General features: G+C 46.0%; 1 protein-coding gene and 1 pseudogene across 11 annotated transcripts in view; one reads left to right on the forward strand and one right to left on the reverse strand.

Annotated features, from left to right (window-relative positions):
* C14H2orf42 (chromosome 14 C2orf42 homolog) overlaps positions 1–25,878 on the forward strand; it is a 43,117-nt gene that overhangs the window by 2,566 nt on the left and 14,673 nt on the right. For 5 of the 11 annotated variants that reach the window (XM_063617858.1, XM_063617857.1, XM_063617861.1 and 2 more), the window contains exons 2-8: positions 2,571–2,626; positions 6,195–6,460; positions 7,434–8,268; positions 10,092–10,202; positions 13,959–14,063; positions 20,591–20,695; positions 25,664–25,771. In XM_063617858.1, coding sequence (XP_063473928.1) covers positions 7,446–8,268; positions 10,092–10,202; positions 13,959–14,063; positions 20,591–20,695; positions 25,664–25,771 — 1,252 coding nt within the window. In that variant the 5' untranslated portion in view covers positions 2,571–2,626; positions 6,195–6,460; positions 7,434–7,445. Of the gene's footprint in view, positions 1–2,570; positions 2,627–6,194; positions 6,461–7,433; positions 8,269–10,091; positions 10,203–13,958; positions 14,064–20,590; positions 20,696–25,663; positions 25,772–25,878 lie in introns of those variants that run through there. The other 6 variants (XM_055242523.2, XM_055242525.2, XM_063617859.1 and 3 more) reach the window with 2 other exon arrangements.
* Positions 23,852–24,530, reverse strand: LOC129462507 (large ribosomal subunit protein eL31-like; annotated as a pseudogene).

Consider the following 25,878-nt stretch of genomic DNA (forward strand, 5'->3'; position numbering starts at 1 on the left):
TCTGTAAAGTAAATTCTTAGTAGTGTAATTGCTGGGTCAGAATATCAGATCAAAATGTACTGATTCCAAATATGCAAGGAAGATATCAGACAAGCTCAAATTGAGGGACATTTTGTAAAATATTTGACTCTTCAAAACTGTCAAGATTAGGAAAAAGAAAGACAAACTCACGGACTCAAGGAGACTAAGGAGACATGATGACTAAATGCAATGTGGTATCTTGGATTGGACCCAGAAACAGAAAAAAGGGGCAAAGTCTAGAGCTTAGTTAATAATAATGTGGCAACGTTGGTCCCTTGGTCTTGACAAATGTCCCATGTTAATATATGATGTTAACATTGGGAAACTGGGTGAGGGGTGTTTGGGAACTGTGTTCTGTCTTCCACTTTTCTGAAAATCTAAAACTAGTCTAAAAGATTTATTCTTTTTTAAAAGGGAGATTTTTTTTTTTTTTTGAGACGGAGTCTCGCTCTGTCACCCAGGCTGGAGTGCAGTGGCGCGATCTCGGCTCACTGCAAATTCCGCCTCCCAGGTTCACGCCATTCTCCTGCCTCAGCCTCCTGAGTAGCTGGGACTACAGGCACCTGCCACCACGCCCGGCTATTTTTTTGTATTTTTAGTAGAGACACGGTTTCACCGTGTTATCCAGGATGGTCTCGATCTCCTGACCTGGTGATCTGCCCGCCTCAGCCTCCCAAAGTGCTGGGATTACAGGCGTGAGCCACTAAGCCCGGCCTTTAAAAGGGAGATTGAGGCCAGGTGTGGTGGCTTACGCCTGTAATCCCAGCACTTTGGGAGGCCAAGACAGGCAGATCACCTGAGGTCAGGAGTTCGAGACCAGCCTGGCCGACATGGAGAACCCCTGTCTCAACTATAAATACAAAAAAATTAGCCAGGCTTGGTGGTGGACGCCTGTAATCCCAGCTACTCAGGAGACTGAGGCAGGAGAATTGCTTGAACCCGGGAGGTGGAGGTTGCAGTGAGCCAAGATCACGCCACTGCACTCCAGCCTGAGCGACTGAGCAAGACTCCGTCTCAAAAAAATAAATAAATAAAATAAAAAAGGGCATTAGTGGACAACTGGTAAAGTCTGAATAAAGCCTGTAGTAGAGTTAATAGTGTTGTACCAATGTTAAGACCTGATTTTTAGCCAGGCGCGATGGCTCATGCCTGTAATCCCAGCACTTTGGGAGGCCGAGGCAGGCGGATCACAAGGTCAGGAGATCGAGACCATCCTGGCTAACATGGTGAAACCCCGTCTCTACTAAAAATACAAAAAAAATCAGCCGGGCATGGTGGCAGGTGCCTGTAGTCCCAGCTACTCGGGAGGCTGAGGCAGGAGAATGGCGTGAACCCAGGAGGCGGAGCTTGCAGTGAGCCAAGATCGTGCCACTGCACTCCAGCCTGGGCGACGGAGCCAGATTCCGTCTCAAAAAAAAAAAAAAGACCTTATTTTTGACAAATGCCCCATAGTTATGTGAGACGTTAACATTTGGGGAATCTGTGTGAAAGGTAGGTAGGATGTCTCTGTACTGTCTTTAGCTTTCCTATAAAAGCCAAAATGTAGTTGGGCATGGTGGCTCATGCCTGTAATCCCAGAGCTTTGGGAGGCCGAGGTGAGTGGATCATCTGAGGTCAGGAGTTCGAGATCAGCCTGGCCAACATGGTGAAACCCTGTCTCTACTAAAAATACAAAAATTAGCCGGGCATGGTGGCACGCGCCTGTAGTCTCAGTTAATTGGGAGGCTGAGGCAGGAGATTTGCGTGAACCTGGGAGGTGGAGGTTGCAGTGAGCTGAGATCACGCCACTGCACTCCAGCCTGGGTGACAAAGTGAGACTCCGTCTCAATTTAAAAAAAAACTAAAATTAATAAATTTGTTGAAATAAATTTTCTAAAATTATTCCAAAATTGAAAGCATTTTTAATAAAGAAATATGTATTTATAATGTTAAAGATGCTCACAAATCGCCCACTGGAGGGCATAATCAAAAAGTAAAAGAAAAGACTGGGGGCGGTGGCTCACACCTGTAATCCCAGCACTTGAGAGGCTGAGGCAAGCGGATCACTTCAGGTCAGGAGTTTGAGACCAGCCTGGCCAACATAGTGAAACCCTGTCTCTACTAAAAATACAAAAAAGTTAGCTGGGCGTGGTAGCAGGTGCCTTTAATCCCCACTACTCGGGAGGCTGAGGCAGGAGAATCGCTTGAACCCGGGAGGCGGAGGTTGCAGTGAGCTGAGATCGCGTCATTGCACTCCAGCCTGGGCAACAAGAGTGAAACTCCGTGTCAACAACAACAACAAAAGTAAAAGAAAAGATAAAAGAGTGCAACTCCATTGTTGATGCTACAGCTATTCCTATGCTAAAGCTATAGCACCAACAGCTGGCAAACCACCTCCTCCCTTAATGACAGAAAGGTTTTTTTCTACTTTGATGATATGTTAAATCATCATTAGCAACATAATTTTTAAATTAATTTTTTCTAAGCTCTTTCATATATATAAATTGTATATATATGTGTGTGTATATATATACATATACATATATGGATGTCATATCGTAATTTTGCAGATGAAAAAATCCTGAAGCTCAGAAGTTAAAGGACTTGGTCACAGAGATCATTCATGGTAAAGAACAAACTGATCCTTCATGTTTTGACTTTGGAACAATATTCTAAGAATCCATGTGGGACTGAATGAGAATACCTACTAAAGAAGTTCATTGAGCTGGGAAGGAATGCTGTGTGAACAGGCTAATGACGCTACATCAGTGGCTTTTAACTGGGGAAGTTTTGCCTCCAGAGGACATTTGGCATTATCTGGAGACTTTTTTTTTTTTTTTTTTTTACAATTTTTACAATAGGGATGGGGCTTGCTACCGGGATTTAGTGGGTAGAAACCAGGGATACTGTTAAACATTCTGCAATGCATAGGATGCATAGGATAGCCCCCACAACAAAGAATTATCCAGCCCTAAATGTCAGCAGTGCCAAGGTGGAGAAACCCTGCTATGCATCTTATTTCACAAAGCACTTGTTTTCCTTAAAATATATATATGTGTGTGTGTATATGTGTGTGTGTGTGTATATTTTGTGTGTGTGTGTGTGTGTGTGACAAAGTCTCACTCTGTTGCCCAGGCTGGAGTGCAGTGGTGCGATCTTGGCTCACTGCAACCTCTGCCTCCTGTGTTCAAGCAATTCTCATGCCTCAGCCTCCTGAGTAGCTGGGGTTATAGACATGTGCCACCATGCTTGCCTAATTTTTGTATTTTTAGTAGACACAGGTTTTCATCATGTTGGCTAGGCTGGTCTTGAACTCCTGGCTTCAAGTGACCCTTCCACCTCGGCCTCTCAAAGTGCTGGCAATTATAGGTGTGAGCCACTGTGCCTAGTCTTCTTTTTAAAACTTTTTTTTTACACGGAATTTCACTCTTGTCGCCCACACTGGAGTGCAATGGCGTGATCTCAGCTCACTGCAACCTCCGCCTCCCAGGTTCAAGCGATTCCCCTGCCTCAGCCTCTGGAGTAGCTGGGATTACAGATGTGCACCACCACGCCCAGATAATTTTTTTTTTGTATTATTAGTAGAGACAGGGTTTTACCATGTTGGCCAGGCTAGTCTTGAACTCCTGCCCTCAGGTGTTCCACCCGCCTCGGCCTCCTAAAGTGGTGGGATTACAGGCACAAGCCACTGCGCCCAGCCTAAAACATTTTTTTTTTTTTGAGATGGAGTCTCGCTCTGTCGCCCAGGCTGGAGTGCAGTGGTGTGATCTCAGTTCACTGCAAGCTCTGTCTCCCGGGTTCATGCCATTCTCCTGCCTCAGCCTCCCAAGTAGCTGGGACTACAGGTGCCCGCCACCATGCCTGGCTAATTTTTTGTATTTTTAGTAGAGACAGGGTTTCACCGTGTTAGCCAGGATGGTGTCGATCTCCTGACCTTGTGATCCACCCACCACAGCCTCCCAAAGTGCTGGGATTACAGGTCTGAGCCACTGTGCCCAGCCTGAAACTTTTTTTTAAGAAGAATAGAGAGCACTGGGCATGGTGGCTCACACCTGTAATCCCAGAACTTTGGGAGGCCGAGGCAGGAGGATTGCTTGAGCCCAGGAGTTCAAAGCCAGCCTGGGCAACATAGTGAGACCCCATCTCTAAAAAATTTATGGCCGGGTGCAGTGGCTCACGCCTGTAATCCCAGCACTTTGGGAGGCCGAGGCAGGTGGGTCACGAGGTCAGGAGATCGAGACCATCCTGGCTAACACGGTGAAACCCCGTCTCTACTAAAAATACAAAAAAAATTAGCCGAGCGTGGTGGTGGGTGCCTGTAGTCCCAGCTGCTCGGGAGGCTGAGGCAGGAGAATGGCATGAACTTGGGAGGTGGAGGTTGCAGTGAGCCGAGATCGCGCCACTGCACTCCAGCCTGGGCGACAGAGCAAGACTCCGTCTCAAAAAAAAAAAAAAAAAAATTTATAATTAGCTGAGTGTAGTGGCACATACCTGTGGTCTCAGCTATTTGAGAGTCTGAGGCAGGAGGACTGCTTAACCTTGGGAGGTCAAGGCTGCAGTGAGCCATGATCTACACTCCATCTTTGACAACACAGTGAGACTCTGTCTCAAAAAAAAAAAAAGAATAGGGCCAGGCACAGTGGTTCATGCCTGTAATCCCAGCACTTTGGGAGGCCAAGGTGGGCAGATCTCTGGAGGTCAGGAGTTCAAAACCAGCCTGGCCAACATGGTGAAACCACATCTCTACTAAAAATACAAAAATTAGCCAGAGAATTGCTTGAGCCCGGGAGGCGGAGGTTGCAGTGAGTCGAGATCACGTCATTGCACTCCATCCTGGATGACAGAGCAAGACTGTCTCAAAACAATTTTTTTTCTGTCTACATCTTCTGTAGTCCACTGATTAACAAATTGGAAAGTACAAATAAGAATAGTTTTAAAATGTCCACCTTTTCCTTGGTGCTATGAACTAGTCCCCGACTGTAATTTTTACTGAGTAAATGAAGCTTTGTGGCTCACACCTGTAATCCCAGCACTTTAAGAGGATAAGGCAGGAGGAGCACTTGAGGCCAGGAGTTCGAGACCAGCCTGAGCAACAAAGTGAGATCCCTGTCTCTACCAAAAATTTTTTTAAAAATTAGCCAGGCATGGCAGCATGTACGTATAGTTTCAGCTACTTGGGAGGCTGAGGCAGGAAGATCACTTGAGCCCAGGAGGTTGAGTCTGCAGTAAGCTGTGATCACACCACTGCACTCCAGCCTGGGTAACAGAGCAGAAAAATGCATAAAGCACTCAAAATGCATAAAGCACTCAAAATGTAATGTATTACTATTAGGAAGGATGAGTTATTGACTAATTATATAACATAGCTCTAGGTGTGTTCTTTTTTTCTTTTTTTTTTTAAAGAGATGGGGTCGGCCGGGTACATTGGCTCACGCCTGTAATCCCAGCACTTTGGGAGTCTGAGGCGGGCAGATCACGAGGTCAGGAGATCAAAACACAGTGAAGCCCCATCTCTACTAAAAATACAAAAAATTAGCTGAGCGTGGTGGCATGTGCCTGTAGTCCGAGCTACTGGGGAGGCTGAGGCAGGAGAATAGCTTGAATCTGGGAGGTGGAGGTTTCAGTGAGCTGAGATTGTGCCACTGCCCTCCAGCCTGGGTGAGCAGGGTGAGACTCTGTCTCAAAAAAAAAAAAAAAAAAAAAAGAGATGGGGTCCTGCTCTGTCGCCAAGGCCGGGGTATAATGGCACAATTTGCAGCCTTGCTCTCCTGGACTCAGGTGATCCTCCCACCTCTCCCTCCAACGTAGCTGGGACTACAGGTGCACACCACCATGCCCAGCTAATTTTTAAATTTTTTTATGGAAATGAGGTCTCACTATGTTGTCCAGGCTGGTCTTGAACTCCTGGGCTCAAGTGATCCTCCACCTCAGCCTCCCAAATCTCTGGGATTACAGGAGTGAGCCACCATGCCAGACCTCTAAAGTGTTCTTGATAACCCCCTTTGTAATGACATTAGCACCTTTTTACCTTCTTGCAGTTGGAAGTACAAAACACTTAACCATTTCCATAATCATTTCTGTTAAATATTTCTCAAGTAATGTGAAAGACTTTGATTCCTATTCTGTTTGATTTCTAAGGAAAGAATCATCCTGTCTTTGTATAACTTTGATATTTTTTCTTGTTTTACTTGCAGACTATCAAGATCTCCACTTAGGGAAGTGGGAATCTTATTTGCGGAACATTGGGCAGAAGCTTTGCCATTGGCTGGGGAAGCAGGAGGCAGAATGTCTGCATTGTTACACCATACAGCTCAAACTTCAGAAGACTTTGGGTTAAGCAGTTATCATTAGTCTGCAAATGATCGTGTTTTCACCTGATCATTAGAAACTAATGAAACACCTTTTAGGTCTTATGAATTCAGGTTACACTGTTTTCCAGATGCCTTGGCAGCTGGTACAGGTAGGATTGGGCTGGGTTTTGTGGGGAATGATGGAAGGGAAAAAACTCATCTTTCATGTTCTCTAATTCTTTTTTTTTTTTTTTTTTTTGAGACGGAGTCTTGCTCTGTCGCCCGGGCTGGAGTGCAGTGGCGCAATCTCGGCTCACTGCAAGCTCCGCCTCCCAGGTTCACGCCATTCTCCTGCCTCAGCCTCTCCGAGTAGCTGGAACTACAGGCGCCCGCCACCGTGCCCGGCTAATTTTTTGTATTTTTTAGTAGAGACGGTTTCACTGTGGTCTCGATCTCCTGACCTCGTGATCCGCCTGCCTCGGCCTCCCAAAGTGCTGGGATTACAAGTGTGAGCCACTGCGCCCGGCCTTATGTTCTCTAATTCTTGCTGAAGTTAAACATCTGGGCATGTAAAGATTAGGTTAACTAACTTCCATTGTTATATAGAACAGTGTTAAATCTGGAGAAATGCTTTGATTATTAGGATTTAAAAAAATAGGTATGAAAGGCAGTTTCCTCCACTTTCATTTTGTTTGTGGGTTTAAATTTATGTTGTTTTGTGGTACAGTTTAAAAATAGTGGATAGCAGCCAGGCACGGTGGTTCACACCAGTAATCCCAGCACTTTGGGAAGCCGAGGCAGGTGGATCACAAGGTCAGGAGTTCAAGGCCAGCCTGGCCCACATGGTCAAACCCCGTCTCTACTAAAAATACAAAAATTAGCTGGGCGTGGTGGCGGGTGCCTATAATCCCAGTTATTTGGGAGGCTGAGGCAGGAGAATCGCTTGAACCCAGGAGGCGGAGGTTGCAGTGAGCCGAGATCACGTCACTGCACTCCAGCCTGGGCGACAGAGCGAGACTCCGTCTAAAAAAAAAAAATAGTAGATAGCTTTTTTATATTTTGCTTTCTGTACTAAATATAAGTGATTTTAACTTTTTGTGTGTGAAGGTATACTCATACTGTTGGGTGTATTATCTTTTGTAGAGCCTCTGAAAAATGGAACCAAATTCTCTGAGGACTAAAGTCCCAGCTTTCTTATCTGATTTGGGGAAGGCCACATTGAGGGGAATCAGAAAGTGTCCCCGATGTGGCACATACAATGGAACCCGGGGACTAAGCTGTAAGAACAAGACATGTGGAACCATATTCCGCTATGGTGCACGCAAGCAGCCTAGTGTTGAAGCTGTCAAAATCATTACAGGCTCTGATCTTCAGGTCTACTCAGTGCGGCAAAGAGACCGGGGCCCTGATTACCGATGCTTTGTGGAGCTCGGGGTTTCAGAGACGACAATCCAGACAGTGGATGGGACGATCATCACTCAGCTGAGCTCTGGGCGGTGTTATGTCCCCTCATGCCTGAAAGCTGCCACTCAAGGCGTTGTGGAAAACCAGTGCCAGCACATCAAGCTGGCAGTGAACTGCCAGGCAGAGGCCACCCCTCTGACCCTGAAGAGCTCGGTCCTGAATGCAATGCAGGCCTCCCCGGAAACCAAACAGACCATCTGGCAGTTGGCCACAGAACCCACAGGTCCTCTGGTGCAGAGAATTACTAAAAACATCTTAGTGGTGAAATGCAAGGCAAGCCAGAAGCACAGTTTGGGATATTTGCATACATCTTTTGTGCAGAAAATCAGTGCCAAAAGCTTGCCTGAGCGCCGCTTCTTCTGCTCCTGTCAGACTCTGAAATCGCACAAGTCAAATGCCTCCAAGGATGAGACAGCCCAGAGATGCATTCATTTCTTTGCTTGCATCTGTGCCTTTGCCAGTGACGAGACACTGGCTCAGGAATTCTCAGACTTCCTAAATTTTGATTCCAGCGGTAGGTGGTGTGGTTAATATGGTTATTATGTTTTTCTAAAATTGCAGTGAAAGAGTTCCACTGATGCATTTGGAGATTGTCTTAGCAACCTTCAGCCTTCAGAAACAGTTGCTAGATAATTCAAATGAAAAGTGTTCCTTCTTTTTTTTTTTTTTTTTTTGAGATAAGGTCTCACTTTGTTGCCCAGGCTAGAGTGCAGTGGCCTGATCACAGCTCACAGCAGGCTTGACCTCCCAGGCTCAGATCCTCCCACCTCAGTCCCCGCAGATAGCTAGGACCACAGGCACGTGCCACCATGCCTGGCTAATTTTTAAAATTTTTTGCAGAGATAGGGTCTTACTTTGTTGCCCAGGCTGGTCTTGAACTCCTGGGCCGAAGCAGTCCTCCTGCCTCAACCTCCCAAAGTGCTGGGATTACAGGTGTGAGCCGCCACACCTGGTTGCATTCCTTCTTTCAGTCCCAGTCAGCACACTTGCATAAAGGTGGTTGGTTGGTTGAAATTAATGATCAAGAGACAGAATCTCTTGATTTTTTTTTTTTTTCTTTTTGAGACAGAATCTCACTCCATCACCCACGCTGGAGTGCAGTAGCACAACCTTGGCTCACTGCAACCTCTGCCTCCCGGGTTCAAGGAATCCTCATGCCTCAGTCTCCCAAGTAGCTGGGATTACAGGCGCCTGCCACCATGCCTCACTGATTTTTGTATTTTTAGTAGAGACAGGGTTTCTCCATGTTGGCCAGGCTGGTCTCAAACTCCTGGCCTCAGGTAATCTGCCTGCCTCAGCCTCCCAAAGTGCTGGGATTACAGGTGTGAGCCACCGCGCCCAGTCTAAAGGAACTTATTTATTTATTTATATATTTATTGAGATGGAGTCTCACTCTGTCGCCCAGGCTGGAATGCAATGGCTCAATCTCGGCTCACTGCAATCTCCACCTCCTAGGTTCAAGCGCTTTTCCTGCCTCAGCCTCCTGAGTAGCTGGGACTACAGGCGTGTGCCACCATGCCTGGCTAATTTCTGTATTTTTAGTAGAGATGGGGTTTCACTGTGTTAGCCAGGATGGTCTCGACCTCCTGACCTCGTGATCCACCCGCCTTGGCCTCCCAACGTGCTGGGATTACAGACGTGAGCCACCACACCAGGCCCAAGGAACTTATTTTAAAGCAAGCAATCACTCCATAATTTTGTTTTTGTTTTTGTTTTTGGTTTGTGTTTTTGAGACAGGGTCTGCCTCTGTCGCCCAGGCTGGCATGCAGTGACATAATCACGGGCCATTACAGCCTTGACCCTCCTGGGCTAAAGTGATCCTCCCACTTCAGCCTCTCGAGTAGCTGGGACCACAGGCGTGCTAATTTTTTATTTTTTGTAGAGATGGAGTCTGCCTATGTTGCCCAGACTGGGATAATTCGTTTGGGGGATTTTTAAAAAGAAATTAACTTTTTGGGCCGGGCGCGGTGGCTCACGTCTGTAATCCCAGCACTTTGGGAGGCCAAGGCGGGCGGATCACGAGGTCAGGAGGTCGAGACCATCCTGGCTAACACAGTGAAACCCCGTCTCTACTAAGAATACAAAAAAAATTAGCCGAGCGAGGTGGCGGGTGCCTGTAGTCCCAGCTACTTGGGAGGCTGAGGCAGGAGAATGGCGTGAACCCTGGGGGGCGGAGCCTGCAGTGAGCCGAGATCGCGCGCCACTGCGCTCCAGCCTGGGCGACAGCGAGACTCTGTCTCAAAAAAAAAAAAGAAATTAGCTTTTTGCTACATAGAGGCCCATACTCATACTTACCCTTGGATAGGATTAATAATTCCGAAATCTTCTGTTTTTTAGGTCTTAAAGAGATTATTGTACCCCAGTTAGGTTGCCATTCAGAATCAACAGTATCTGCTTGTGAGTCTACTGCCTCTAAGTCAAAGAAGAGGAGAAAGGATGAAGTATCTGGTAAGAGTCTGGTTGGCTGGTTTGGTGGTATTGTCTTTAGAGATTGTTTTACTGCGTTTTATGTCTTTGACTGAACCTCAGCAATTATAAGAAAATACTATATTTTATTTTATTTTTATTTAAATAAAGAGACAGGGGTCTTACCCTCTTGCCCAGGCTGGCCTCGAACTCCAGGCCGTAAGTGATTCTCCCATCTTGGCCTCCCAGAGTGCTGGAATTATAGGTGTGAGCTATCACACCTGGCCAAGAAATATTATGTTTTTGTTCTTATGAGTTTTTTTCCTGAGAAAAGTTTTACTCTCCATTGATGATTCTTTTTCAAGTTAAGCTAAAAGTTTGATCCCTTAGCCAAAAATAAGATCCAACCAAATTCTACTTTTACTGTATATGTTTGTACTTCCCTTAAACAGATTAATCTTATACCTTAATCTGCCTTAGGATAGTATTATGAAGTTTTCATCCATAGAGTGTTTAAAAAAATTTTGTGACAATGGTTATATTCCTCACACTAATTTAGAAATGTAGGTTATTGTCTTCATTTTCAGTATATGGAGACACACACACACACACACATTTTTTTCTTTTTTTTTTTTTGAGATGGAGTCTTGCTCTGTCACCCAGGCTGGAGTGCAGTGGTGCGATCTCAGTTCACTGCAACCTCTGCCTCCCGGGTTCAAGCAGTTCTCATATCAGCCTCCTGAGTAGCTGGGACTAAGGGTGCACGCCCAGTTAATTTTTATATTTTTAGTAGAGATGGGGTTTCACCATATTGGTCAGGCTGGTCTCAAACTCCTGACCTCAGGTGATCCACCCGCTTTGGCTTCCCAAAGTGCTGTGATTACAGGCCTGAGCCTGTAATAAATAAGGCGTGAGCTGCTACACCCAGCCTTATTTATTTATTTTTTTATTTATTTATTTAGAGATGGAGTCTTGCTCTGTTGCCCAGGCTGGAGTGCACTGATGCGATCTCGGCTCACTGCAACCTCCACTGCCCAGGTTCAAGCAATTCTTCTGCCTCAGCCTCTTGTGTAGCTGGGATTACAGGCGCCCACCACCATGCCCGGCTAATTTTTGTATTTTTAGTAGAGACGGGGTTTCGTCATGTTGGCCAGGCTGGTCTTGAACTCCTGACCTCAGGTGATCCACCCGCCTCGGCCTCCCAAAGTGCTGGGATTACAGGCCTGAGCCACTATGCCCAGCCAGGCCACATTTTTTAATTCAAATGCTTAATACTAGTGTCAGTTAAGGACTTTGATAAATCAATATAAAAATGGTGAAGTATCCTAGTAGGTAAGCATCAAGAGACCTAGAGTCTAAACAAAATGAAAATATTACTTGGTCCACACCTGTGGACCAAACTCCAAACTTACTAGTAAACAGAGAAATGCAAACATTTTAGAAATGCAAAATTAAAACAGGATACCTTTTGCTACCAGATTAGCAAAGTTTTGTGTGTTTTTTTGTTTGTTTGTTTGTTTTTTAAGAGATGAGTTCTCACTCTGTTGCCCAAGCTGGAGTGCAGGGGCACAATCATGGCTCACTGCAGCCTGGACCTCCCAGGCTCAGGAGATCCTCCTGCCTCAGACTCCCAAGTAGCTGGGACTACAGGCACAAGCCATCATGCCTGGCTAATTTTTTGGTTTGTTTTTTGTAGAGACAGGGTTTCACTGTGTTGACCAGGCTGGTCTCAAACTCCTGACCTCAGGTGATCCTCCTGCCTCAGCCTCCCAAAGTGTTGGAATTACAGGTGTAAGCCACCATGCCCAGCTGGCAAAGTTTTTTAAAATGATGATACCACAGGCAAAGGTAAAATCCAGGCTCTCTGGCATGACTAATGTAGTATACATTGGTATAATCATTGGTATATAGCTTATAGTATCTGTTAAGATCCTTAAAATGGTCCTACCTATAGGAAATATTGCTAGGGATGGATCAGGTGGTCATGCACAAGAGTTTTGGTGCTGGGAAGTTGAAGAAAGATGGAGAAACAAAGTGACATGGTCATTTGTGCATTTTAGAGAGGCAATTCTGGCAGGAATATAGAGCAGAAAATGTTGTTAAATGTTTACTTATTAGTCTTTCCCTTTTTTTTGGAAATGGAGTCTTGCTCTGGATTGTGCAGTGGCGTGATCTCGGCTCACTGCAACCTCCGCCTCCTGGGTTCAAGCAATTCTCCTGCCTTAGCCTCCCAAGTAGCTGGAATTACAGGCTCCTGCCACCACGCTTGGCTATTTTTTTTTTTTTTTCTTTTTTGAGATGGAGTTTGGCTCTTGTCGCCCAGGCTGGAGTGTGATGGGGTGCTCTCAGCTCACTGCAGCCTCCACCTCCCGGGTTCAAGTGATTCTCCTGCCTCGGTCTCCTAAGTAGCTGGGATTACAGGGGCTCGCCACCACACCCAGCTAATTTTTGTATTTTTAGTAGAGATGAGGTTTCACCATGTTGGCCAGACTGGTCTCAAACTCCTGACTTCAGGTGATCCACCCGTCTCGGCCTCCCAAAGTGGTGGGATTACAGGTGTGAGCCACCATGCCCGGCCCCACTTCTAAATAATCTTTTCTAAGGAAATAATTATTGGTATAGGAAAAACATTTTGTCTGGAGTGTTGATTTTATGATTATTTAGAATATTAAAAAATTAGAAACAACTAAGGGTTAACCACTGGAGATAATTAAATGAACCATGGTAAAGTCACTTTACCATAGAATATCAGGCAGGCATAAAAATGATTATAGTCTGGGTGCAGTGGTGCATGCCTGTAGTCCCAGCTACTCAGGAAGCTGAGGCAGGAGGGTCCCTTGAGCCCGGGAGCTCAAGGCTCTAGCACACTGTGATTGGACCTGTGAATAGCCACTGTATTCCACCCTGGGCAACATAGCAAGACCTCATCTCTACAAAATAAAAATAAAAAATAAGTGATAATAAAGAATTTGGGAAAATGCTCAGATCACTTGGGTAGCCAGATAAAGTATAGAATACTCAGTTAAACTTGAATTTCAGTTAACAAATAATTTTTTTTTTTTTTTTTTTTTGAGATGGAGTCTCGCTCTGTAGCCCAGGCTGGAGTACAGTGGCGCAGTCTCGGGTCACTGCAAGCTCTGCCTCCCGGGTTCAGGCGATTCTCCTGCCTCAGCCTCTTGAGTAGCTGGGACTACAGGCACCCGCCACCACGCCCGGCTAATTTTTTATATTTTTAGTAGAGATGGGGTTTCACCATGTTAGCCCGGATGGTCTCGATCTCCTGACTTCATGATCAGCCCACCTGGGCCTCCCAAAGTGCTGGGATTACACATCGAATAATTTTTGGTATAAGTATCTCCACGCAATATTTGTGACATACTTTGATACTAAGACATTATTTGTTGTTTATCTGAAATTTAAAAGAACATTTTCTTTTTGCTAAATTTGGCAACTCTGGTAAAATCACAACTACTTAAAAATCACAAAACCAACAGCAACATATTCACAGAGAAGAAAATGGGAGACAGTTCACTAGAAAATTCATCGTAATTGTCTGACAGGTGGGAGCAATAAGTGAATTTTTTTCTTCCTTTCATTTCTGTTTATTCACCCAATTTCCTATAAAGAGCATAAGAAATCTAAAATTTTATGTGTAAAGGCTAATGCTAACTCCTTCTAGAAATTGTGAAGCTAACGTAGAAATTAGCAAAGACTGTTTATATGTTTTAGACTCTAAAAATTAACATCAATTTATATTTAGCAGATACATTGTTAAACCTGTAATGATTTGTGGTTTAGGTGCACAGATGAACAGTTCACTACTGCCTCAAGATGCGGTGAGCAGTAATCTAAGGAAAAGTGGCCTGAAAAAGCCTGTGGTTGCTTCCTCGTTAAAAAGGCAGGGTAAGTTTCCCTTCCCTGGAATAGGCTGCAGTGGTGGAAAGTCATCCTAAAGAAGCCAGAAGCAGTATAATCAAAAGAAATTGTTGCACATTGTCACCCAAAGAGTCCCAGCATAAACACTAACAGAAGCAATGAGGCTGAAGTCTTTCCTGTCCCACCAGTTTCAAATCATGCTCAAAGCTAAATTATGCTGGAGGCCATTATCCTTAGCAAACTAATGCAGGAACAGAAAACCAAATACAGCATGTTCTCACTTATAAGTGGGAGCTAAATGATGAGAACACATGGACACATAGAGGGGAGCAACACACACTGCGGCTTATTGGAGGGTGAAACGTGGGAGGAGGGAGGGAAGGTGGAAGGGGGTGAGAGGATCAGGAAAAATAACTAATGGATACTAGGCTTAATAACCTGGGTGATGAGGCTGGGTGTGATGGCACATGCCTGTAATCCCAGCACTTTGGGAGGCCAAGCCAGGTGGATTACTTGAGGCCAGCAGTTGGAGGCCAGCCCGGCCAACGTGGCAAAACCCCATGTCTACTTAAACAAACATACAAAACATATGTGTAATTAAATTTAAAAAATACCTGGGTGATGAAATAATCTTTTTTAATTTAAAAAAATAATTTTTTAAAAAAGCTAAATTATGTTTAAAACCATAAAGATGGAGAACAGATTAGTAGTTGCCAGGATTTAAAGAGGGGTTGGGGCTGGGCACGGTGCTCACGCCTGTAATCCCAGTACTTTGGGAGACTGAGGCAGGCAGATCACCTGAGGTCAGGAGTTTGAGACCAGTCTGGCCAACATGGTGAAACCCTGTCTCTACTAAAAATAGAAAAAATTAGCCAGACGTGGTGGCAGACGTCTGTAATCCCAGCTACTCAAGAGGCTGAGGCAGGAGAATCACTTGAACCCGGGAGGCGGAGGTTGCAGTGAGCCAAGATCGCACCATTGTCCTCCATCCTGGGCAATAAGAGCAAGACGTAGTCTCAAAAAAAAGAAAGGGGGTTGGGAGGGTTGTAACAGCAGCAATTAAAGAGTAGCACAGGGAGTCTTCTGACGGACTGTTTTACGTCTTGAGACAGACTGTTTTACGTCTTTTTTTTTTTTTTTTTTTTTTTTGAGACGGAGTCTCGCTCTGTCGCCCAGGCTGGAGTGCAGTGGCGCAATCTCGGCTCACTGCAAGCTCCGCCTCCCGGGTTCACGCCATTCTCCTGCCTCAGCCTCTCCAAGTAGCTGGGACTACAGGCGCCCGCCACCACGCCCGGCTAATTTTTTTTTGTATTTTTAGTAGAGACGGGGTTTCACCGTGGTCTCGATCTCCTGACCTCGTGATCCGCCCGCCTCGGCCTCCCAACGTGCTGGGATTACAAGCGTGAGCCACCGCGCCCGGCCTGACTGTTTTACGTCTTGAGACGGACTGTTTTACGTCTTGACTGTGGTGTTGGTCACACAAGTCTACACATGTCCTAAAATGCCTGAAACTATATGCATGCATACCACACACAAGTACATAAAGCTGGTGAGATGTGAATAAGGTCACTAGATTGTAGCCATGTCATTTTCCTGACTGTGAGGTACTATAGTTTTACAAAATGTTACTCTTGGGTCAATCCGGATGAAGGGTATAGAAGCCTTATATTTCTTACAACTGCATGTGAATGTACAATTATCTCAAAAAGTAATTTATGTATTTATTTTTATTTATTTATTTTTTGGAGATGGAGTCTCACTCTGTTGCCCAGGCTGGAGTACAATGACATGATCTCGGTCGCTGCAACCTCTGCCTCTGGGTTGAAGCGATTCTTCTGTTTCAGCCTCCCAAGTAGCTGGAATTGCAGGTGCACGCCACCATGCCCGGCTAATTTTTGTATTTTTAGTAGAGATGGGGTTTCACCATGTTGTCCAGGCTGGTCTCAAACTCCTGACCCCAAGTGATCTGCTCACCTCAGCCTCACAAAGTACTGAGATTACAGGTGTGAGCCACCACGCCTGGCCTAAATTATGTCTTTAAACAAAAAAATTCTGACATGTTTAGCAGCAGGTGTCTTGCAGGATGTGTTCATCTTATTGCTTATTACTCATGTGCAATTGGTATAGAGATTCAAAGTTGAAGGAAAAAGGCGTTTTATGTGACTGGGTGTGGTGGCTCACACCTATAATCCCAGCACTTTGGGAGGCCGAGGTGGGAGTAGTGAGACTCCATCTCTACCAAAAAAAAAAAAAAAAAAAAAAAATTAGCTGGGTGTGGTGTCACATGCCTGTAGACCCAGCTACTTAGGAGGCTGAGGTGGGAAGACTGCTTCACCTGGGATGTTGAGGCTGTAGTGAGTCATGATTACACCACTGCACAGGTAAAAGGATGAGATCTTGTCTAAAATAAAGAAAAAAAAGAATAATATAAAACAACACTAATTAACTAATTCATTAAGAACTTATGACCAGGCGCGGTGGTTCACACCTGTGATCCCAGCACTTTGGGAAGCTGAGGCGGGCGGATCACTTGAGGTCAGGAGTTCGAGACCAGCCTGGCCAACATGGTGAAACCCTGTCTCTACTAAAAAGTACAAAAAACATAGCCGAGTGTGGTGGCGTGTGCCTATAATCCCAGCTACTTGGGAGGCTGAGGCAGGAGAATCACTTAAACCTGGGAGGCTGGGAGGTGAAGGTTGCAGTGAGCCAAGATCATGCTACTAGACTCCAGCCTGGCAACAGAGTGAGACTCCATCTCAAAAAAAAAGAAAGAACTTATGCATTCTAGGCATAAGTGTTTAAGGAAAGTCACAAAGTAAGCAGATCAACAGTATCAAATAGGTTTTTTTATTATTTATATACATATATTTTTTTCAAGACAGAGTCTTGCTTTGTCACCCAGGCTGGAGTGCAATGGCACGATCTCAGCTCACTGCAACCTTCGCCTCCCAGGTTTATCTCGTGCCTCAGCCTCCCGAGTAGCTGGGATCACAAGCATTTGCCACTATGCCCTTCTAATTTTTGTATTTTTGGTAGAGATGGGGTTTTGCTATGTTGGCCAGGCTGCTCTCGAACTCCTGGCCTCAAGTGATCCGCCTGCCTTGGCCTCCCAAAGTGCTGGGATTATAGCCATTAGCCACTGTGCATGGCTGATTTTTAATAATTTTTTGTCACTTCCTTTGGTGCAAAGAAAAAGGAAGATAGCTTCAATCTAAATTATCACTGTATGCCTTTACCTCTGATAATCTTAGTTTTAAATGAATAGTCATTGAGGCATTATCTCTACAAAAGGTGATACTGTGCTTCAGACATGTGAAGATATTTTGTTGTTGGCGGTATTTTTTTGTTGTGTTTTTCTTTGACACAAGGTCTTGCTCTGTCACTCAGGCTGGAGTGCAGTGGTGGGGATACAGCTCACTGCAGCCTCCTGGGCTCAAGTTATCCTCCCACCTTAGCCTCCCAAGTAGCTGGGACTACAGGCACATGCCACCACACTTGGTTATTTATTTGTATTTTTAGTAGAGATGGAGTTTCGTCATGTTGCCCAATCTGGTCTCAAACTCCTGGGCTCAAAAGATCCACCCACCTTGGCCTCCCAAAGTGCTAGGATTACAGGCATGAGCCACCGTGCCCGAAATAAAGATATTTTAAGAGAAGAAATAGAATGATAGATCTGTGGAAGGCTCTTGAATTTGGAGATCATCCAGATGCATATCTTCATCTTAGAAGAGAGGAACTTGAGATACGGACCCTGGTCACTCAGTGGGTGGGGATCCTAGGTCCCATAGCCTTTTTTTTTTTTTTTTTTGAGACAGAGTCTCATTCTGTCGCCCAGGCTGGAGAACAGTGGCACAATCTCAGCTCACTGCAACCTCCACCTACTGGGCTCAAGCGATTCTCCTGCCTTAGCCTCCCGAGTAGCTGAGATTACAGGCGCACACCACTACGCCTGGCTAATTTTTTGTATTTTTAGTAGAGACAGGGTTTCACCATGTTGGCCAGGCTGGTCTCGAACTCCTGACCTCAGGTGATCCACCTGCCTTGGCCTCCCAAAGTGCTGGGATTACAGGTGTGAGCCACTGCACCCAGCCTCCCATAGCCTTTTGACTCCTAACTCTAAACTCTGGCTCCATTAAATTCTATCACTCGTTACTGTTTTTTCCAGTTATTTACTCCAGGGCTGCAAGATTTCACTCTTTCACTTATATTTAAAAGTGAATTCGGCCAGGTGCGGTGGCTCATGCCTGTAATGCCAGCACTTTGAGAGGCCGAGGTGGTTGGATTACGAGGTCAGGAGTTCAAGACCAGCCTGACCAAGATGTTAAAACCCCCATCTCTACTAAAAATACAAAAATTAGCCAGGCACAGTAGCAGGCACCTGTAATCCCAGCTGCTCAGGAGGCTGAGGCAGGAGAATCGCTTGAACCCGGGAGGCAGGGGTTGCAGTGAGCCGAGATCGTGCCACTGCACTCTAGCCTGGGCAACAGAGCAAGACTCGGTCTCACAAAAAAAGTGAATTCATTCATTTTACATTTCTGAATACAAGGTTTTAGGTTTTAAGTCTAAAGGTATTAATCATTGCAACCGACAGTGCGTGCATCACTCAGTCATCTATTTGTGCTCAACCTTAGCATGAAACAATATGTTTATTATTGAGAGGGTCTGGGGCATATGGATACATATTCATCAGGAATAGAACTAATTTATAAACCTCTAAAACAGCCATTATTTTTTATTTATATATATATATATATATATTTTTTTTTTTTTTTTTTTTTACTTGAGATGGGGTCTCACTCTATCACCCAGCCTGGAGTGCAGAGGTGTGATCTTGGATCATTGTAGCCTCTGCCTCCTGGGCTCAAGCAATCCTCTCACCTCAACCTCCTGAGTAGTTGGGACCACAGTTATGCACCACCGTGCCTGGTTAATTTTTTTTTTTTGAGATGGAGTCTCGCTCTGTCGCCCAGGCTGGAGTGCAGTGGCACAATCTCGGCTCACTGCAAGCTCCGCCTCCCGGGTTCACGCCATTCTCCTGCCTCAGCCTCCCAAGTAGCTGGGACTACAGGCACCTGCCACCTCGCCTGGCTAATTTTTTGTATTTTTCGTAGAGACGGGGTTTCACGGTATTAGCCAGGATGGTCTGGATCTCCCGACCTTGTGATCCGCCCGCCTCAGCCTCCCAAAGAGCTGGAATTACAGGCATGAGCCACCGCGCCCGACCTCGCCTGGTAATTTTTTGTATTTTTGGTGGAGACAGGGTTTCGCCATGTTACCCATGCTGGTCTCAAACTTCTGAGCTCAAGTGATTCTCCTGCCTCAGCCTCCCAAAGTGCTGGGATTACAGGCGTGAGCCACCAAGCCCAGCCTTAAACAGTCATTATATAGGACCATTCTTTAACATGCAGTTCAGTGTTGCTTCTCATTTCCTATTTTGTTTTTCTTTTTTTTTTTTGAGACAGAGTCTCACTCTTGCTCAGGCTGGAGTGCTGTGGCACGATCTCAGTTCACTGCAACCTCTGCCTCCCGGGTTCAAGCAATTCTCCCACCTCAGCCTCCAGAGTAGCTGTGATTACAGGCGCATGCAACCACGCCCAGCTAATTTTTGTATTTTTAGTAGAGACGGGGGTTTCACCATGTTGGCCAGGCTGGTCTTGAATTCCTGACCTCAGGTGGCTCACGCGTGTAATCCACCACTTCTGGAGGCCAAGGCGGGCAGATCACTTGAGGCCAGGAGCTTGAGACCAGCCTGGGCAACATGGCAAAAACCCTGTCTCTATTAAAAAGAAAACAAAATTGGCTGGGCATGGTGATGCACCTGTAGTCCCAGCTACTCAGGAGGCTGAGGCATGAGAGTCGGTTAAACCTGGGAGGCGGAGGTTGCAGTGAGCCGAGATCATGCCACTTCACCCCAGCCAGGGCAACAGAGTGAGACTCTGTCGGAAAAAAAAAAAAAAAAAAAATCCCAGAATATCTTATTTCATTTAGTTTATTTGCTTTCTTTGAAGTTCAGCTTCAAGTTTCTTTTTTTTTCTGGACAAACTTATTAACACTTCTCCCAGGACTTCAGGAGGCTGAGGTGGGTGGATTCCTTGAGCCCAGGAGTTTGAAGCCAGCTGGGCAACATGACAAAGCCTTGTCAATAAATAAAAAACAGGCTGGGCGCGGTGGCTCACGCCTGTAATCCCTACACTTTGGGAGGCCGAGGCGGGTGGATCACCTGAGGTCAGGAGTTGGAGACCAGCCTGGTCAACATGATGAAACCCCATCTCTACTAAAAATACAACAATTAGCTGGGTGTGGTGGCGGGTGCCTGTAATCCCAGCTACTCAGGAGGCTGAGGCAGGAGAATTGCTTGAACGCGGGAGGCGGAGATTGCAGTGAGCCGAGATTATGCCACTGCACTCCAGCCTGGGCAACAAGGGTGAAACTCCATCTCAAAAAAACTAAAATAAAAATAAAAAACTTCTTAACTTTTTCAAACTTCAATTAGCTGTTTATTTTGTAAGAAAAGTTGCTAAAGAAGTGTGTATGTGTGTTTTTTTTTTCCCTAGCCTGTGGTCAGCTGTTAGATGAGGCACAAGTGACTTTATCCTTCCAAGACTGGCTGGCCAGTGTCACAGAACGCATCCATCAAACCATGCACTACCAGTTTGATGGTAAGTATTGTTCATCTAACTGGGCTCTGGATGAAAGTAGGAGAAATTAAGGTAATTGTGCTATAATTCTCCTCTGATAGGAAAAGTAATTGGACTTCAGTCCAGAGAGCACTGGGCCACAAGAAAGTAGAAATCTAATTGAAAGAAAAGAACAATCACATAATTAAAATTCAAGAACAGCAAAATTATTAAAATTTAGAGACAGAAGAGAAAAAACATAGCAAATAATCAGTAAAGGCATAGTCTGATTGCTTGCATAAGTTCGTGTGCGTGTGTGTGTGTGTGTGTGTGTGTGTGTGTGTGTTTGGTGAGGGAGATACCAAAGCTTTATAAGACTATTCTAACTCTCAAACTTAAAGAAAGGGGAAAAAAAGATGAGAGAAAATCTAAGCCTGCACAACATAGCGAACCCCATCTCTACAAAAAATAGTGCTACTGCACTCCAGCCTGGGTGACAAAGTGAGACCCTGTATGGAAAAAAGAAAAATTGAAAATCTAAACACATGAGACTAAAATAGTTATATAGAATTACTAAACATGCTGGCCAGGCACAGTGCCTCACACCTATAATCCCACACTTTGGGAGGCCGAGGTGGGCTAATCCCTTGAGGTCAGGAGTTCAAGACCAGCCTGGCCAACATGGTGAAACCCTATCTCTACTAAAAATACAAAACAATTAGCCAGGCATTATAGTGGGTGCCTGTAGTCCCAACTACATGGGAGGCTGAGGTGGGAGAATTGCTTGAACCCGGGAGGCGGAGGTTGCAGTGAGCCAGGATCACACCATTGCACTCCAGCCTGGGCAACAGGGCAAGACTCCATCTAAAAAAAAAAAAAAAAGGACATAAACATGCTGAGGAAGATTGAAGAACACAGGCTGGATTTGGGTGTTATTTGTTACAGTCTCATGAAACGTCAGCGGTTTCAGAGCTAGCCAGTCTCTGCTTGTTGCCTTAAAAGTATCCTATTAGCGGCCGGGCACGGTGGCTCACACCTGTAATCCCAGCACTTTGGGAGGCCAAGGCGGTTGGATCACAGGTCAGGAGATCGAGACCATCCTGGCTAACACAGTAAAACCCTGTCTCTACTAAAAATACAAAAAAATTAGCCAGGCGTGATGGCGGGCGCCTGTAGTCCCAGCTGCTCTGGAGGCTGAGTCAGGAGAATGGTGTGAACCCAGGAGGTGGAGCTTGCAGTGAGCCGAGATTGCGCCACTGCACTCCAGCCTGGGCAACAAAGTGAGACTCCATCTCAGAAAAAAAAAAAAAAAAGTATCCTATTAGCTGGGCGTGGTGGCACAGGCCTGTAGTCCCAACTATTCAGGAGGCTGAGGCAGGTGAATCACTTGTTGCCCAGGCTGGATTGCAGTGGCATGATCTTGGCTCACTGTAATCTCCACCTCCCGGGTTCAAGCGATTCTCCTGCCTCAGCCTCCCAAGTAGCTGGGATTACAGGCGCGCACCACCATGCCTGGCCAATTTTTTGTATTTTTAGTAGAGATGGGGTTTCGCCATGTTAACCAGGCTGGTCTTGAACTCCTGACCTCGGGTGATCCACCTGCCTCGGCCTCCCAAAGTGCTGGGATTACAGGCGTGAGCCACCATGCCCAGCCCAGAAAACAGAATATTGATAATACTATAAGCTAAACACTTGTAGTCCTCTTCCATCCCATCCCATTCCCTCTTCCATCCCATTCCTGTACCACCCTCTACTCCGTCTCACCATCTCCATTACTACCACCTCTGTCCAAGTTTCTGTCAGCTTGCTCCTGGACTATGAGTGTGTGTGTTTTATGAAGGCTTCTTGAAGTTAATTCTTTTTTATTTTTTGAGACAGTCGTGCTCTGTCACACAGGCTGGAGTGCAGTGGCACAATCTCAGCTCACTGCAACCTCCACCTCCCAGGCTCAAGAGATTCTCGTCGGCCGGGCGCGGTGGCTCACACCTGTAATCCCAGCACTTTGGGAGGCTGAGGCAGGCGGATCACGAGGTCAGGAGATCGAGACCACGGTGAAACCCCGTCTCTACTAAAAATACAAAAAATTAGATGGGCGTGGTGGCGGGTGCCTGTAGTCCCAGCTACTCGGAGAGGCTGAGGCAGGAGAATGGCATGAACCCAGGAGGCGGAGCTTGCAGTGAGCCGAGATTGCGCCACTGCGCTCCAACCTGGGCGACAGAGCGAGACTCCGTCTCAAGAAAAAAAAAAAAAGAGATTATCGTGTTTCAGCCTCCTGAGTAGCTGGGATTATAGGCATGTGTCACCACTCCTGGCTAATTTTTGTATTTTTAGTAGAGACAGGGTTTCACCATGTTGGCCAGGCTGGTCTTGAACTTCTGACTTCAAGTGATCCACCCACCTAGGCCTCCCAAAGTGTTGGAATTACAGGTGTGAGCCACCGCTGTAATGGTCTGGACAGAATTTTTAAGAAAGACTCTGAACTCACTTGACCCCCTCCCCTTAACTCTCTTTTTGTTGACCTAATGTCTGACAAGTTTCTTTTTTTTTCTGAGACAGAGTCTCACTCTGTCACCCAGGCTGGAGTGCAGTGGCATGATCTCGGCTCACTGCAACCTCCGCCTCCCAGGTTCAGGTGATTCTCCTGCCTCAGCCTCCCAAGTAGCTGGGACTACAGGTGCCCGCCACCACGCCCGGCTAATTTTTTGTATTTTTAGTAGAGATGGGGTTTCACCATGTTAGCCAGGATGGTCTCAATTTCCTGACCTGGTGATCCACCCGCCTCATCCTCCCAAAGGGCCGGGATTACAAGTGTGAGCCACCGCGCCTGGCGGCAAGTTTCTTTAAGAGGTTTGTTAAGTACTTTCAAGTATTTTACCTGCCTTGAGGACATATTCAGAGAGAAAGACAGATGCTTGCTGGGTAAGTAGTGTCCTAACTTGTAGTCCCTCAGCATTCATGGTGCTGACCATTGGGTGAGAGAGCATGTCGTTAGTTTGCTTAGACATGAATGCAAATAGCAAGAACCTGGGGATAGCAAGCAAAAGGGAATCAAATGGAGGCAGCTACCTCGGCCTTATTGTTCTCATCCCATCTTACTTCGCATACCCTTTAAGGGGGAAGTCTGTGCTGTGTTAGTCATTTTAAAATTGCGGATTTGAAATATTATACTTGGTGGATGACAAGGGTCTACTGTGTTAGTTTGTTTTTTCTTTTTTTTTTTTTTTTTGCAATTTTATAACTTTATTTGATGTATCTGACGATCAGCAATTAGTTCTCATCCACATTGACTGTAGATTTTTGAAAGTGGTGACAGGTACATAGGTAACCAAAGTATATAGCTTATTTTGTGAATCTTCATCCTCATTACATTTTCTGGACAGCCGCACATGGATTCGGTATGGGACATTCCTTATTCCTTTGGCCCAGACAGCTTTGTTGAGCCTGGTGTCAATGAGCACATCTGGAGTTCCCATCTCCTTCATGGCAAATTTCCGAATCTCTGAGTGCCTGAGGGGCACGCTTCTTGAAGCCCACTCCATGGATGCGCTTGTGAATTCTGATGGTGTATTCTCAGGTTACCACTTCGTTGATGGCAGAACGGCCCTTTTTCTTCTCGCCACCCTTCCTTGCGGGAGCCATTCTGCCGGGTCCAAGTTGGAAAGACTGTTTTTTCATTTTCTTTTTTCTGTTTTTTCAGTGGAGTCTCGCTCTGTTGCCCAAGCTAGATTGCAGTGGCATGATCTCAGCTCACTGCAACCTCTACCTCCTGGGTTCAAGCAATTCTCCTGCCTCAGCTTCCTGAGTAGCTGGAATTACAGGCACGCACCACCATGCCCAGCTAATTTTTTTTTTTTTAGTAGAGATGGGGTTTCACCATGTTGGCCAAGCTGGTCTCGAACTCCTGACCTCAGGTAATCCACCCACCTCGGCCTCCCAAAGTGCTGGGATTACAGGTGTGAGTCACCACACCTGGCCTTTCTTTTCTTTTCCTTTTTGAGGGAGGGTCTCACTCTGTTGCCCAGGCTGGAGTGCAGTGGCGTGATCATGGCTTACTGCAGCCTCAACCTCCTCGACTCAGTTGATCCTCCCACCTCAGCCTCCCAAGTAGCTGGGACAGCAGGTGCATGCCACCACGCCTGGCTAATTTAAAAAAAATTTTGGCCAGGCACAGTGGCTCATGCCTGTAATCCCAGCACTTTGGGAGGCCGAGGTGGGCGGATCACGAGGTCAGGAGTTCAAGACCAGCCTGGCCAACATGGTGAAACCCCATCTCTACTAAAAATATAAAAATTAGCCAGGCATGGTGGTGCACGCCTGTAGTCCCAGCTACTCAGGAGGCTGAGGCAGGAGGATTGCTTGAACCCGGGAGGCAGAGGTTGCAGTGAGCCAAGATCATGCCATTGCACTCCAGCCTGGGCAACAACAGAGTGGGACTCCATCTCAAAAAAAAAATTTTTTTTGTAGACACTGGGTCTTCCTTTTGTTGTTACCCAGGCTACACTGTGTTTTTTATGTTTGCAAGGGATCAACAGTAGGGCTAGTGACAGTTCTTGGCCCAGAAAGGTCAATCAAAACCTTCTTTTTGCCTCTGTATAAAGAAATCTCAGGCCGGGCGCGGTAGCTCACGCTTGTAATCCCAGCACTTTGGGAGGCCAAGGCGGGCAGATCACGAGGTCAGGAGATCGAGACCACGGTGAAACCCCGTCTCTACTAAAAATACAAAAAATTAGCCGGGCGTGGTGGCGGGCGCCTATAGTCCCAGCTACTCGGAGAGGCTGAGGCAGGAGAATGGCGTGAACCCGGGAGGCGGAGCTTGCAGTGAGCCGAGATCGCGCCACTGCACTCCAGCCTGGGTGACAGAGCGAGACTCCGTCTCAAAAAAAAAAAAAAAAAACTCAGTGGTATTTTTAGTTATTAACGTCCCTTGATTCCTTTTCTTCCACCTCTCCCTGTACCTCAGAAAGTCCACTGAGTTTCTTTAAATGAGTTGTTTCTTCTTGTTTCCCATAGGCAAACCAGAACCACTGGTGTTCCACATTCCTCAGTCCTTTTTTGATGCCCTGCAACAGAGAATATCTATAGGAAGTGCAAAAAAACGGCTCCCCAACTCCACCACAGGTACAGGATTTCCCTTTGATATAGTGATGAATGTCTTGAACATAGAGAATTATGTTTGGAAAAAATCTGTGTGGAATACTCACCGTGAGATTCAGAGTTAGGACTTC

This window comes from Symphalangus syndactylus, chromosome 14 (genome assembly GCF_028878055.3).
Source record: "Symphalangus syndactylus isolate Jambi chromosome 14, NHGRI_mSymSyn1-v2.1_pri, whole genome shotgun sequence".
In the NCBI taxonomy this organism is placed as follows: domain Eukaryota; kingdom Metazoa; phylum Chordata; class Mammalia; order Primates; family Hylobatidae; genus Symphalangus; species Symphalangus syndactylus.